We start from the raw sequence: 15,932 nt of genomic DNA, 5'->3' as shown, positions 1-15,932 counted from the left end.
GAAACAGACCCTTCGGTTCAATAAGTCTCTGCTGACACTAAACTAGTTCCACCTGCCTGCACTTGGCCCATATCCCTCCAAACATTTCTTATTCATGTACTTATTTAAATGTCTTTTAATATTTGATTACACCTATTATCTCATCCATGGATTTACTCTGTCTGCCTTTGAATAAGATTCCAAACATATCTATTTACTAATAGAGGAATATGTGTGAGTGGTAGCTGATTAGAACTACCAGAGGGAATGTTAGATTGATTTCAGCATGCCGAGGTCAATGACCCATTGTTATTGCTATCTAATATTCCTTGCTGAAATGGAATCTCTATGGTCTTCCCCCATAGACTTGACTAAATGCACCCCAGCCACATTCCCACAATCTACTATCTAGAACCATGAGACCATCAAAAACTGTGCCTTTAATTACACCAAGTCTACTTCGCCCATCAAGCAACATCTTGATTTTAAAACTCTTAGCCTCCTTTTCAAATCTCTACTTGGCTTTATCACTTCCTGTCTCTGTAATCTCCTCTATTCTGAAAGTCCTCAGATTTTTGAAAAATTAAGTGATGGTACATGGGCTTCACTGGTCAGCATTTATTGCCCGTCCCTAATTGCCCTTGAGAAAGTGGTGATGAGCTGCTTCCTTGAAATGCTGCAGACCTGGTGCTGCAGATTAACTCAGAATGCTGTTGGCAGAGGAACTGCAGGATTTTAATCCTGCAACGAAGAAGGAACAGCGATATATTTCCAAGTCATCATGTTGACTTGGATGGAAACTTGCAGATGGTGGTGTTCCCACGTATCTTCTGCCCTTTCAGATAGTTGTGGCCTTGGGTTTGGAAAGTGCTGTTAAAGGAGCCTGCGTTGGAGTCATACCTGGCACAAAGGAAAATGCTTGTGCTTGTTAGAAGTAAGTCGTTCAGCTCCAGGACACCTCTCTGCAGGAGTTCCTCAAGATAGCATTCTAGGTACAATCATCTTCAACTGTTGTACTTTTGATTCTGACCTTTTGGTCACCCTCAATTTGTATCCCTTTGCATTCATGACCATGCCTTAAGCTGCCAGGAGCCTAAGTTCTGGAATCCCCTCATTAAGCCTCCTCTTTTCTCTTTCCTTCTTTTAGATGCTCCTTGCAACCTGCCTCTTTGATCTAAGCTTTGGCTACCTTCCCTAATATGTGTGGCTTGGCATCAAATTTTGCTTTATAACATTCCTGTGAAGTGCGTTGTGATATTTTGTTATTGTAAAGGTGCAATATAAATGCAAGGTGTTGTTGTCACATCCTGTCCTGTCTTTCTGGCCAAATAGACGGTAAATTCCTGCTGTCTAACCTGATTCATGAAGATTAGCTACTTCAGCAAGATATTGAATGCTTGCCAGGAGCCTTGTGGATCATATGTCCAAGGACTATGTCAATGACAGGAGATTGGAGTAACAAATATTGATAGGATTGGATACACTTTTGATACTGTTCACTGAGGAAATGAATTTTTTTTTAATGTTAACTGCTATAAAGATGTTGCTTTGTGTCGGAGACAAGTTAACAAAGTGGATGCGAATGCTGCCTGGCCTCAGGAAACAGACTGCATTCATTCACTGGTGATTATTGGATCCTTTTATGTATTGGTAAGCGCCTAGATACAGAATAGTAAATGAAAAACCCCATCACAATGTCCTTAACTACCAGTGTAATAGCTGAAATAATCATTGTACAAACACTGATGTCATATTTTCCTACAATTTCTGCTTGATTAGTGCTCCGTGTTCAGTCTTGCAAAGATCACAGTACCCCCAAATATTAGAGCAAGAAATTACAAACTTCTGGGGAGAAATAGATTTCTTGGCTTTCATTTTTCAATTTCCATGTTATAATTTTAAAACAACATAGATATAACTGCTTCAGTTATACTCTCAGGCATGTTTTGTTTTGTTTGAAATAAGGGTGTTTTTACGATTAAGTAATACAGAAGGATGCAGTCTTAAATAATTTAAACACTTGTTCAAATCAAAGTTAAAAATTGTATAGCATATGCGTTATCTAGAAGTTGAAAAAAACTATGATTTGGAGATGCTGGTGTTGGACTGGGGTGTACAAAGTTAAAAATCACACAACACCAGGTTATAGTCCAACAGGTTTAATTGGAAGCACACTAGCTTTCGGAGTGACGCTCCTATCACCTGATGAAGGAGCGTCGCTCCGAAAGTTAGTGTGCTTCCAATTAAACCTGTTGGACTATAACCTGGTGTTGTGTGATTTTTAACTTTGAAAAAACTATGTCAGCATTTCGGAGAACTCTGAAAGCCAGAGATAATAATCACAATGATTTAGTCAATTATTACCAAGCTTTTGTTTATAAGGGTAACACTATTCTGTTTCCAACAATGGAGCATGGAAGGTGCTCAAGAAATCTCTGAAGTTGCTGAAGAATTATTGCTAACTCTGACACCAAGGAGAAAGTCCTGTTCATGCGGTTGTGTGAAAGTGGAATCAAAATTCAAAAGCTGTCAACTCTGTACCATACTCAGCCACAGAATGCAAGGATTAGTGTTCTTTATCTCTCATAAATCGCATATAGGTTACATTCACAAAGTAACCACTTGGGCTTCTCAGTATTAGTTTCAACAACAGGAGCAGGTAGTGAAATAGAAATAAGCTACAATTCCTCATTGAGAGGAGAGGATAAGAAGCAGATTTCCTAAGCGGCTTCTTTGGGAATAGTTAAATCAAAAATATTGAGATGAATGTTTGGCTTTGGCCAGGATATTTGTGGCTGGAGATTGGCGATCGTATTTTCAATATGATAGTTTTTTGATGCATTATCCAGTGCTGACCATGTTCATGAGGGTGGGTAGAGGGCAGTCCTGTGATCCTGCCCAGTCCCTAATTAACACTAATTAAAGTGCTCATTAAGAACATGCTGATGTGAGAATGTCAGGATTTGCACAGGAGAGCAGAGGATGCACATACTGGAACAGACCAGTTGGAGAGATGGGTGTCCGGGTGGGTGCTGGTACCAGGCACCCCAGGATTTAGCTGTACCCCATAAAAGTCAAAGGCAGAGGTGGCTGCCTCCACTGATAGTCAAGTACCTTTGGCCGAGTATATCTGACAAAGGGAGTGAGCAGTAACCACACTGGCAAGTGCAGATGGTTGGCACCCTCCTTGTATGGGAGGGTGTAAGACTAGGAACAAGATTGGTCAGATGGCCTCTCAACTGTCCTTGGCAATGTAAGGTAGTGGCCGGCAATTTTGGTTCCAGTGATGAGGATTGACAGGCAGAAAGGGTGCTGAGGCCATGTCCCGACATAGAATCTGCCACAGGTGATGAAGCCATTTGGCGATGGCTGAGAACCAATACTGCAGGAGACTACAGCTCTCCAGGTAAATTGTTGCTGCTATTTGTGCCTTCATTGCCACAGGTCTCACACTTTGCAGCCCTGCTCATCATGCTCTGTGAATATCCATCAAAGTCACTGTGGCCCTGAACTTTGCTGCTGTAACCTTCCAAGGATCAGCTGTTGGCATCTTCAAAACATCTGCACAGCACTGCAGTTTGAAAGTCAGATACCATATTTTCCAGGGCTGCACAATGCATTATGTTCATATTCAATATGATCTCACAGGGCTTTGCTATGATCACTCGACCCACCCAGGTAAAGTGACTTCTATAGAAGCTTCAGCATAAAGAATGTCCAAGAGCACTTTATAAGTATTATCATCCATAATCTGCACTGAAGCACATTAGGCCAGATGTTCAAAGTTTGGTCAAAGGGTGATTAAAGCTTGCTGTACTACCCCATTGATATTATAACATGTCAGACCATCAGATATCCATAATCCCTTCTTACTCTCTGGTTTAGAACGTATGTTTGTTGTGCCTTTCTATTTGGTTGAATGAATGAATGAATACACAAATCCTAATTTCTTTAAGTGATGCAAAGATCAGAAAAATTACTAAAGATAAACAAAGACCTTTTGTGAAATTTTTACCATTTTAAAAAAACTGTATTGGAGTGTTAACACTTAAAGTGGCAAATACATACATTTTATCTACAGATAAGGCTTTGAGATGGATTGGATCTTACTGCAATAACTGTGAAAGGCAATAGGTGTTACTGATAGTTTTCAGTCTCAAAACCTGCACAGGGTTTGCAAGAAATCAGCTGGATAACAAACTAAAAGAAAATGAAGTTTGAACATTTCAAATAGCCAATTATCTACAATTTGTAGATACACCTTTCAGTAGCAACTATTTTTGTGGGAGAAGGAGGCTTACACATTCTTGAATCATAAAATGATGCAACACAGAAAGAGACCATTCAGCCCATTGTACCGTGTAGTGATTGCAATGAGGTCAGCAGGTGGAGTTCACAGAATGGGGCTGTTAATCTGGTCCAGTCAGGGAGTCCTGACTGAAAGACATAAACAGGACTGTCAGAGGTTCTGTTTACTCGGAGAGCTGGCTCTGAGGAAGCCAGAACAATGTCAAGTACTATGCATGTGTAAATAAAAGGTGACTTGATGACAGGATGCCGGCCTCTGTGGAGTTATTTAAGTAGCCATGAGCAAAAAAAAATGCTCCTGAAGAAATTCACTCCCAACAGTTGCCTTTCAGTTGGGATAAGCAGTTCTGGCATCATGCTATTATTTGTTAAGCTTGACTTATTCAATCCTGCTGTCAAAGACTGGGCCCAGTATGTAGAAAGAATGCGTTACTTTTTCCAGGCAATGAATGGGGCAGAAGAAAAGCAACGAGTAAGTCTCCTGACAGCTTGTAGACCCGCAACTTTTTTGATTATTAGGAGCCTAACATTTCCTGAGGCACCAGATAGTAAAACATTTCAAGAGTTGACGGATTTAGTTAAGGAAGATACAACCCCAAGCTTCCTCTAATTCTGAGATGCTATTGGTTTTACTCGGCAGTTCAAAACCCTGGATAATCTGTATCAGGATTTTTGACAAGGTTAAGATAGCTGCCAGAGGCATGCGTTTTTAGTTTAACCCTTAATGAGATGCTGAGAAACCAATTGGTATTTGGGATTAATGATGTAACCATGCAAAAGTGCCTACTAGCCAAAGCCCAACTGAACTTCAAGCAGGCACTGCAACTGGCTTTGTCATTGGAAAATGCAGCAAGTGCAGCATATGAATTTCAGGATATACTGTTGGAAGTGAACACCCTCGCAAGGCTGACTGAACTTGGAGGACACCATTTGAGTGAAGGCAATTGTATAGCCTCACTCAGGACCTAGGGACTCTAGGTCAGGCCACAGCAAAACACCAAAACAAAGCCAAAACCTCAGCCAAACATGTTAATATTTTCTTCAGGAACTCGGCCAGCAAACAATTAAAGTTGCTGCTGGTATACAAACTCGAGACAGCAAAAGGCCTGAATTGAGCAGTACGCTGGTATCCAAGAGGGTGCGCCTACATCTGGCTTGGAACAGTTAAATTGCTTACCAACATCCAAATCAGAACCAATCAAAATAATCTGGTTAAATGGCCACTTGATTCTAATGAATGGTGATACTGGCACAGCTGTATCGGTGATTTCATAACCAGTCTGGACTCCGACCTTAAATTTTCATAGGTTCTCAGTCTAGCCTAGGTCTTATGCCAGGCAACCTTTACAGATTAAGGGGACAACTTTGGTTCTAGTCTCTTATGAGAAACAGCTGGTTCACTTGCCAATTGTAGTGAAACATTTGGGCCCAAGCCTGATGGTGTGAAATTGGTTCAGAAAGATTCACCTTGACTGGCTCAATATTTTTGATTAGAAATTGACTGCCTGAGGGGAATCATAATTAAATACAGGGCATTTTTCAGCAAGATCAAGGGACTATCAAAGGCCACCTTGCATGTTGACCAGGAAGCAATCCCACGATTCTGCAAGGCCCGCCCGGTGCCATTTGCCTGATGGGCAGAAGTCCAAAGGCTTGAAAGCAAAGGAATCATCAAACCGGTCTAGTTTGTGGAATGGGCAGCACCCGTCATACCAATTTGAAACTCGATGGGTTGGTTCACGTTTGTGTGGATTTTAAATAAACAGTAAACCATTCCTTGCAGCTGAATAAATATCCAATCCTTCACTTAGAGAACTTGTACACATAACTGGCAGGAGGGACAGTCTATCACGAAGACGGACATGAGCCATGTGTATTTGCATTTGTGGTTAGATGAGGATTCCCAGACGTATGCTACAATTAATACCCATAAGGCTTTGTACCAATATATGAGACTGCCATTTGGAGTATCATCAGTCTGTGCCATTTTTCAGCGGACGATGCAGAACATTTTATAAGGTCTACCTCAGATCACCAGTTACCTAGGTGACATAGTAATAACAAGGAAAACCAGTAAGAAGCACTTAGAGAACTTGGATATAGTCCTCAGACCTTTCCCCTGGGAGGGTGAGTGGGGTGGGGGCATGCACCTTTGAAGGGAGAAATACCTCTTCCAGGTATTCCTTGGATTGGTGAATTATTATGGACCTGGCACCCTTATCTCGCCTATAGAAAAAGGGTCTGCCTTGGAAATAGTATTGTAGCCAAGCCATAGCCTTTAGGAAAGTGAAGAAGCAGCTATCATCATCTAAGGTATTGGAAACCATCCTGGCAAAACACTATGATCCCAAGCAAGATCCCATGCTGACATGCGATGCCGCCCCATATGGTATTGGGGTAGTGTTGACTCACGGACTGCCCCATGGAGAGGGATGCCCAATATGGTATACTTCCCGGACATTGGCTGATGCAGAGCATAATGCCCAGGGAGAGAAGGAAGTTTGGCGGCCATCTTTGGTGTGCGAATGTTCATCAATACCTTTACAGACATAAACTTGTAATAATAAAGACCACAACACCCTGCAAGGGCTACTCAAAAGGCCATGCCACCCACAGCTTCAGATGGCATTCAGCAATGGGCTATCATTCTGGTGCGTACAATTACCAGTTGGAACACTGTCCAGAAAACAAGTAGCAAATTTGGATGCCTTGACCCACCTCCCACCAGTAGATATCCCACCGATGGTGCTGCCACTTGAAGAATCCATTTGGTTTTGAACTTTCTGCCCACCCTTCCAGCCGCATCTGACAATATCAGACCGTGGACACAAAAAAGTCCGGTCCTGATAAAACTAAAACAGCTGCTGGTGATGGGGAAACAAAAGGGCCAGCACTATCAGGATTGAAATCTTGCTGGACCTGTTGAGACCAGATCACCATACAGGATCTCATGTTATTATGGGGAGCAAGCGTGATTGTCCAGAGTAAAGGTTGCCGCCAGATACTGGCTAAAAACTACCAGTGTCATTCAGGAGTTTCCAAAATAAAGATATTGGCGAGAAGTTATACCTGGTGGCCAGGATTGGATGCAGACATAGCCTGTTGGTGGGGCAGTGCCTGCTGTGCCAACAAGGACAAAAATTAATGCCGGCAGCTCCCCCACAATCGTGGGAATGGCTAGTTAAATCCTGGATTTGGTTACACATGGATATTCGACCCTTTCATGGGCTCAACGTTATTAGTCATTTTGGATGCCCACTCAATGTGGTTAAATGTGCACAGAGTTCACTCATCAAACACGGATGGTGATAAAAAAGCTTTGAGCATCTTTTGCAATACATGGGCAATCAGTAGTGTTGGTCACAGACAACGGGCTATCATTTACTAGCAGGGAATTTGAGTGTTTCATAAAGTTGAGTGGCTTTTGGCATATAAGGACAGCTCCATACCATTCATCGTCCCATGGTCTGGCAGAAAGAGCAGTCCCAACTTCAAAGGCAAGCTGAAAGAAACAGCCTACAGCTTCACTAGATTCCAACCTGTCCCGGTTCCTGTTTGATTATCGGACTATCCCTCATGCAATTGCAGGGATTGCTCCAGAAGAGTTGCTAATGGGGAGGAGACTCCGGACCAGGTTAAATCTGACCTTCTTGGACCAGGGAGGGTGGGTGAAATGGCATCAAGAATGCCAGTGTCAGACACAAGACTCCTGTAAGGGACAGAGACAGATTTCTTCAGGGGATGAAGGTTGGTGCTGAAACCACAGAGATGGCCCTGCATGGGTCAGACACGTGGTTGACAACGTTTGGGTAGGTGAGGTGGTCCTGAACAAATATGTGGACCACATGAAAGCTGCAAACTCATAAAAAGGACAGGAGCAAAACATACCTGGCCCCTCAGAACAGTCGGAAAGGCATCTGAACCCCTGGCTTCTCCCTCTCCATCTAACGTCAAAGAGACCTCGAAGTCTGAGATGGACATAACAATTGTTACAGCTTCAACAGATTTACCTCCCGAAAAAGAGGATGAACTTCTTCCGAGATGCTCTGGGCACAGGAGGTGGTCTATGGTCAGGTACACTGCCCATATCCGAGACTGAGTCAGAGGAACTGGACCAGGAATGGGGTGGCACGGTGGCTCAGTGGTTAGCACTGCTGCTTCACAACGCCAGGGACCCAGGTTCGATTGCAGCCTTGGGTGACTGTCTGTGTGGAGTTTGCACATTCTCCCCATGTCTGCGTGGGTTTCCTCCGGGTGCTCTGGTTTCCTCCCACAATCCAAAGATGTGCAGGTCAGGTGAATTGGCTACGCTAAATTGCCCATAGTGTTGGGTGCATTAGTCAGAGGGAAATGGGTCTGGGTGGATTACTCTTCAGAGGGTCGGTGTGGACTTGTTGGGCCAAAGGGCCTGTTTCCACACTGTAGGGAATCTAATAAGTCTAATAAAAATGGCTACAAGAAAAAGAATTGTTGGGGGTGTGTGGAATGTAGTGATAGCAATGAGGTCAGTCAGGTGAACCTCGCAGAGGGGAGCAATGGCCTAGTGATATTATCGCTCGGTTGTTAATCCAGAGACCTAGGTAATATTCTGGGGACCCAAGTTCGGATTCCTGCCACAGCAGATGGTGTAATTTGAACTCAGTAAAATCTGGAAGTAAGAATCTAATCATAACTGTGAACCCATTGTCAATTGTCAATTTTGGGCGGCACAGTGGTTAGCACTGTTGCCTCACAGCGCCAGAGACCCGGGTTCAATTCCCGCCTCAGGCGACTGACTGTGTGGAGTTTGCACGTTCTCCCCGTGTCTGCGTGGGTTTCCTCTGGGGGCTCCGGTTTCCTCCCACAGTCCAAAGATGTGCAGGTCAGGTGAATTGGCCATGCTAAATTGTCCGTAGTGTTCGGTAAGGGGTAAATGTAGGGGTATTGGTGGGTTGCGCTTCGGCGGGTCAGTGTGGACTTGTTGGGCCGAAGGGCCTGTTTCCACACTGTAAGTAATCTAATCTAAAAAGCCCATCTGGTTCACTAAGGTCCCTTTAGGGAAGGAAACTGCCATCCTTACCTGGCCTACATGTGACTCCAGACCCACAACAATGTGGTTGACTCTTAACTGCCCTCTGGGCAATTAGGAATGGGCAATAAATGCTGCCTAGCCAGTGATGCCCTCATCCCATGAACGAATTAAAATAAAAGAGTTCCCTGACTGGGGCTGTTAACCTGGTCTGATCAGGGAGCCCTGGCTGAGAGATATAAACAGGAGTGTCAGACGTTCTGTTCACTCAGAGCCTCCTCAGGGGAAGCCAGATCAGTATCAAGTAATATGCAGTATTATAAGTAGTATAAATAAAGTGATTTGGTGACAGGATATTGCCCTCTGTGAAGTTGTCTCACCTTTGCTGGTTCTTTGAAAACATTATCAGTTTGTTTCACTCCTGTGCCATTATCAATGATCCTTACAAATGTTTGCACTTTAAATATCCAAGATACCCTATTGATGCTTTAAAACCCTGACGCAATTACAGTACTATCCAGTTCTTCAAAAGTGTCACAAAGTGTATATACTTTGATAATCACCTGTCAATTTGGATGTGTGCAGTTAAGTCAAGGTGAATTTGTGAAAATAACTGGATTTCTCCAGTTCATAATTGATACAGTATAGGCCAAAATGTTTTGATTAAATTCTTCTCATACTTTTCTGGACTCTTGGACATCTATGTGAATCACCATAGTTCTGTACATGGACATCTTGTCTAAATCTTAGGTGAAACAATGTTCTGTCTAACAAACAAGATGTATGATTTGACTCAGTTTTTGGAATCAGGGTGAGAGTTTGTTGAGGTACTAACCCCCCCACCAGGTTTCCTCTTCTGCAGCTTGGAATGACTACTATTGCCTTCAGGCCAACCAAGTTAGAAAACTATATCACATTCTTTGTGTCCCTTTGGTAGCTGCATGAAAATTATGTGATGGAACTAGTCAGCTCCACCTGTTGCTTCGATCCAGTGATCCACAAGTCTGTATCAGTGGACTGTGCCGACAGCTGACTGAGCTGCAAGCTCTGGCATTTCATCCCAAACCTCTCCCTCACTACATTATTTTGCTTTTTTTAAGACACTGTGTAAAAATGACTTCTTTCATCCAGCATTTGGTCACCTGTCTTAATACCCCCTTCTTTGATTTGATGTCAGTTTTTACCTGTTTATGTTCCTGTGAGGCATCTGTGCACGTTGCCCCAGGATAAATAAATATCATCCGATCAGCATTTTCACTTCTGCCAATTTTTTCAATGTGGTTTCCCCGTTTTCCTAGAGTTAGGAGTAGAATTTCTAGAATTCACAGCAGCTGCAGTCTTTGTTAAGTTCACTTAGCAGTAAACAAAAAGAAAGGTTAAATTTGAGCAGAGAACTCTAAAATGGACTGCAGGCTAAACCAAGAGTCAGCATCTGGGCTATCTCTGAATGTCAGTCAGTTTTATAACTGAGCTAATGAAAGTGGGAATGATTTACATCAGAAAAACATGGCTCCATTCAATGTTTTCATTCTCCCCTGGAATTAAGCAAGTAGGTCACAATCTATTTGAGTCTTAAATGCACAGAGTTTAGAAATTGTGACTTGACTTGGCGTGACTTAGGCAATTACATTTAGATAAGCTTACTTTCTGGCCTCAGGTTTCAGCTTAGCCCAATAGCACAATGCTCTGACTGCCCTTTTTGTGTCTGGGTCTATCACACTGCTGCCTCCTGAATCACAGGACTCCTGGTTCAAATCACACTTTAAGTCCTCAGCAGAAAAATCAAGAATGACACTCAAAGTCCAGCCTTTCAGATCTGAATTCAAACGGAGAATCCATCTGCCTGTTCAAGTGGATGTAAACGTTTACTTGAAAGAGGAACAGGGGAATTCTGCCCAGTGTCCTGGTTAATATTTTATCCCACATTAACTGCTTATTATCTATTCATTAATACATTGCTGCTTATAGGAACTTGCCAAGTATTTTGGCTACTGTATTTTCCACATTATAACAGTGACTACATCTCAAATGTACTTAATTAGCTGTAAAATTGTCTTACGGTGGTGTAAACGAGCTACTTAAATGCTTGTAGTTATTCTGTGGTCATAGGTTCAAGGTCCTCCCACCACCTATCAGCAGCTTCTTGGGTCCTGGGAAATGGCCATCCAAGATTGACCAAAGATTCTCATGTGCAACCACAACACATGCTCCAACATTAATAACAATACCAAATGGTGTTTGATTTATCATTTTTATCTGACTGGTTCAAAATGGAAAGTATGGATTACCATAATTACTGTTGGGGGTTAAAAAAATGGAGTATCGGGGAGAAAAATGATAGAAAGACTAATACTCTCCACTGTTGCATGGCCCAAAGGGATAAGGAAAGAAATACAGTGGGGAATAAACAGAAGGTACTTTATCTTCAAAAGTACATATTTCCACCATGTGATATTAATCCAATGGCACCAGCTGAAATTGTTCCTATTACTGTGAAATGCCCCGCAGCTAGGATTTTCCATTGTCGTAGCCATTTTAAGAACAAAGTACTTGTCCTTTTAGTTTGATATCAAAGAGAAAATGAGTCACAGATTTAATAGAAATCACATTTAACTGAAAACTGGAACCAGTATCAACAATCATTTGTGTCTCCACCCTATTAGATTATGCATCAAATCTAGTTGTGATAGAAGTTGTGTATTTAGATATGTTGATACATCTTTCTCTTATTTGGAAATTAAGGCACCTATTAGTTCTCAGTGGATATGAATTTCCAATAAACAAATTGTGCCAATGCCACGATGTTATTTTTTTGAATTTTCTCTTTCCAATTTCACTCTCAAGCCCACTCTTGCCCTTGACTGCACCCTGAAAAAAAAACAATTTGTCTCCCATTTAGAGACTGTGTAGCGAAGCCGCAGTGCTATTAGACAGGAAAGTTTGAGATTTGAACTTTGCTATGATGAAGGATTACCTCTATATTCCAAGTAAGGATGTTGTGCAATTTTGAGAGGAACTTACAGGTGGTGCTGTTCTTGTGCATTGACTGCTGGATTGGATTGCAGGTTTAGATAGAGCTGTTGGAGAAACCATAGTGAGTTATGACAGTGCATCTTGTATATGATACACACTGCTACTTCAATGCATGATGATGGGGGCTGATCAAGCAGACTGCTTTATCCTGGATGTCATTGAGATTTTTGATTGTTGAGATGCAGGCAAATGGAAAATATTTTATCACAATCCCAATCTATACCCAGTAAATGGTGATCAAACTTCAGGAAGTCAGAAGATGGGTCATGTAGCTGGTTCAGTTAAGTTTCTGGTTAATGGTTACCCCAAGAGTGTTGGGGAATTTAGTGATGGTAATGTTGTAGTTTTTCACTGCTGCCTTTAGGTCAGCCTATCTTCAAATATCAAAACAAAGTGCTGCAGAAACTCAGCAGGTCTGGCAGCATCTGTGGAGAGAAAATTAAAAGAGTTAAGATTCCAAGTACAATATGACTCTTCAGGATTTATGGTAGTCTTGAAACATTGGGCTGAATCTTCTGATTTGTTTCAGCTAAGTGTCAGTCTCATCAGGTTATTTTTGGAGGGTTTATCACTACAATGCCTAAAGACATTTCTCACTGTACCTTACCAAACTCTCATCATTAATGATCTGCCCTGCCTCTTTGGCACCCCTGTCACCAGATTCTGGACCTATCCTGCCAAGTGCCATTCCCAGGAAAAAATAGTGATGATGATCATTTACCAGGTAAGTAAAGTGTTCCATCTGCCAATAACCCACAAAGTACAATGTCACAGCCCATTGGCAAACCTACAACCAAGCTGCTCAGATTGTTTCAAAAGGTTGTTGGGAATATTCTGGAAATTTATTATGAATCACATCATTTTTTTTCTCTTTACAGCCTTGCTGCTGGAATTATAGCAGGCATTCTGACACAACAGGAGACTCACACTTGCATCCGGATGGGCTTACTGGCTGCCAGCTACTCACTCAAGTCACAAGAAGCCATCTCCATACAAATCAGCACAGATAGTGTGAACCCACAGCAGGTCATTGACAGAGTATGGCAGCAACCAACATACCATTACGAGAACAAAGCATCCATCAACAGCGAACAATAACTTCGCAGATACTTGACCTGATTCTTTTGGGATTGATTAAAAATAGCAGGATATTAAATTTGTTCAGAAAAATTATGTAATATTGAGGAAACGGTTGACAATTGAACAGAAATTAGGATCAAAGTTTTGCAAAGTTAGTTCAAAGGATCCTCCACTAAATTATTATTCTAAATACACTATTAAACTGTCTAGAATTTAACAGTAATTGAGCATGAATTACTACCTATGTTAACATCAGGAGTGGAGGAGTGTCCAGGAGGGAGCCCTGTTCTACTGCTCTCAGTAATTGAGGCCAAAGTACTTTGGGAGTTATGTTCAAGCTCGGCAGTATGGAGCAATTATTTGTCTAATTTAAAAATGTATTTGATTTTTGTCCTCTTTAAATTAATAGATTGAAAATCAAATTGGAGTTGTCATCTTACACCAATCCCACGTCATAACTCAGGTGGACAAACTCAGTGCTGACACAAAGAGCAATGTCTGGAAGAGTACCCTTTCCCAATATTGAAACCCATAACGTGAATGAACACAAATGTATTTCAGGACACAGTGTAACTGCTTTACCTGATCTCACTTGAATTTGTTTAGTGATTAAGGAAGAGCATTACTATGATTAACAGATGGAAAAGGTTATAGCCCACCAGTGAGATATAGTAAATAATATTATTTATAAGACCTGGCAAATAACCCAATAATTCAGTACTTCTTTGACATTGCTGTACATTGGATAGCATCGTTTTCATGGAATGTCATATTCTGTAGCATCGTGTTGATTCTGTATTGAGTGGGTTTCATTTGTACATTTTGATTGTAATTACAGTGTTCGACTTTGTCACTTCAGAGATCCCATTATTTGACCCTGTCCATTTTTGACTGATGGAAACTATCAAAGTCCATCCAGACTCCAACACCTAAATGTATACAATCTTAATATGTTCTTTTAAAAAAAAGCAAAATCTTTGCCTTCCTTAAAATTTAGTGAATCAATAATATTGTTATTACTTCCATATTTTAGATATAAATGAAACATTTCTATATCACATGCTCAACCAATTACAATCCCTTGTGACTCTGAAACTCTGCTGAACCACTGACTTTAACTCAAGTCATGAGTTCATCCTGAGCAACAAAATGTCACACTCACTTAGCCTGTCAATGCAGGGTCACAGAGTTTATAGCTTTAGCACAGTTGATCACAAAATTCTTCTCTAGCTCCACTCCACTCTCATCAAGCTGGGTGGTACTGCACTTGCCCTGTTTTAATCCTAGGCAGGAGAGTATTGCAATTACTGGAGATTAGAGTGTTGCTGGAAAATCGCAGCAGGTCAGGCAGCATCCAAGGAGCAGGAAAAGTCGACGTTTCAGGCAAAAGCCCTTCATCAGGAATGAAGCTGGGAGCCTCAGGGGTGGATAGATAAGTGGGAGTGGGGTGGGGCTGGGGAGAAGAGGCTGAGAGTGCAGTAGGTTGATGGAGGTGGGGGTGAAGGTGATAGGTCAGAGATGAGGGTGGAGTGAGAGGTGGGAAGGAAGTTTGACAGGTGGGACAGGTCATGAGGACGGTGCTGAGCTGCAAGGTTGGAACTGGGTTAAGATGGGGGGAGGGGAAATGCGGAATCTGGTGAAATCCACATTGATGTCATGGAGTTGAAGGGTCCCAAGGCAGAAGATGAGGCGTTCGTCCTCCAGGCGTAGGGTGGTAAGGGAATGGCGATGGAGGAGGCCCAGGAACTGCATGTCCTTGGCAGGATGGGAGGAGGAGTTGAAATGTTGAGCCACGGGGTGGTGGGGTTGATTGGTGCGGGTGTCCCAGAGATGTTCTCTGAAGCGCTCTGCGAGAAGGCACCTGGTCTCCCCAATGTAGAGGAGACGGCATCGGGAGCAACGGATACAATAAATTACAGTGGTGGATGTGCAGGTGAAACTTTGATGGATGTGGATGGCTCCTTTGGACGGAGGTGAGGGGGGAGGTGTGGGCGCAGGTTTTGCAGTTCCTGTGGCAGGAGAGGGTGGGTTGTTGGAGGGCGTGGACTTGATCAGGTTGTCGCAGAGGGAACGGTCTTTGCGGAAAGCGGGTAGGGATGGGGAGGGAAATATATCCCTGGTGGTGGGGTCCGTTTGGAGGTGACAGAAATGTCGGCAGATTATGCGATGTATATACGGAGGTTGATGGGTGGAAGGTGAGGACCAGGGGCATTCTGTCCTTGTTAAGTTGAAGGGGTGGGGTTCGAGGGCAGAGATGCGGGACATGGATGAGATGTGTTGGAGGGGAAATTGCGGTCTTTAAAGAAGGAGACCATCTGGTATGTTCTGTGGTTGAACTGGTATTCCTGCGATCAGATGCGGCGGAGGCGGAGGAATTGGGAATAATGGATAGCATTTTTGCAGGAGCTAGGGTGGGAGGAGGTGTAATCCAGGTAGCTCTGGGAGTCGGTGGGTTAGTAAATAATGTCAGTGTTAAGTCGGTCATCTCTGGAGATTGAGAAGTCCAGGAAGGGGAGGGAGGTAT

At 42.6% G+C, this 15,932-nt stretch overlaps 1 protein-coding gene across 1 annotated transcript in view; it reads left to right on the top strand.

Annotated features, from left to right (window-relative positions):
- The window catches only part of LOC122559599 (uncharacterized), a 121,184-nt gene extending 106,909 nt beyond the window's left edge, over nt 1–14,275 (top strand). The window contains exon 19 of the mRNA XM_043709359.2: nt 13,207–14,275. Within this exon, the coding sequence (XP_043565294.2) occupies nt 13,207–13,426 (220 nt within the window). The 3' untranslated portion in view covers nt 13,427–14,275. The remainder of the gene's footprint in view (nt 1–13,206) is intronic.
- Nucleotides 14,276–15,932: the final 1,657 nt, after the last annotated feature.

The sequence above is a fragment of the Chiloscyllium plagiosum genome, unplaced genomic scaffold, assembly GCF_037043375.1.
Source record: "Chiloscyllium plagiosum isolate Xiang-an unplaced genomic scaffold, Cpla_swu_hap1 HiC_scaffold_19, whole genome shotgun sequence".
Taxonomy (NCBI): domain Eukaryota; kingdom Metazoa; phylum Chordata; class Chondrichthyes; order Orectolobiformes; family Hemiscylliidae; genus Chiloscyllium; species Chiloscyllium plagiosum.
Note: the sequence above shows the minus strand (reverse complement) of the source record. Positions and strands in the feature narration are given on the sequence as shown.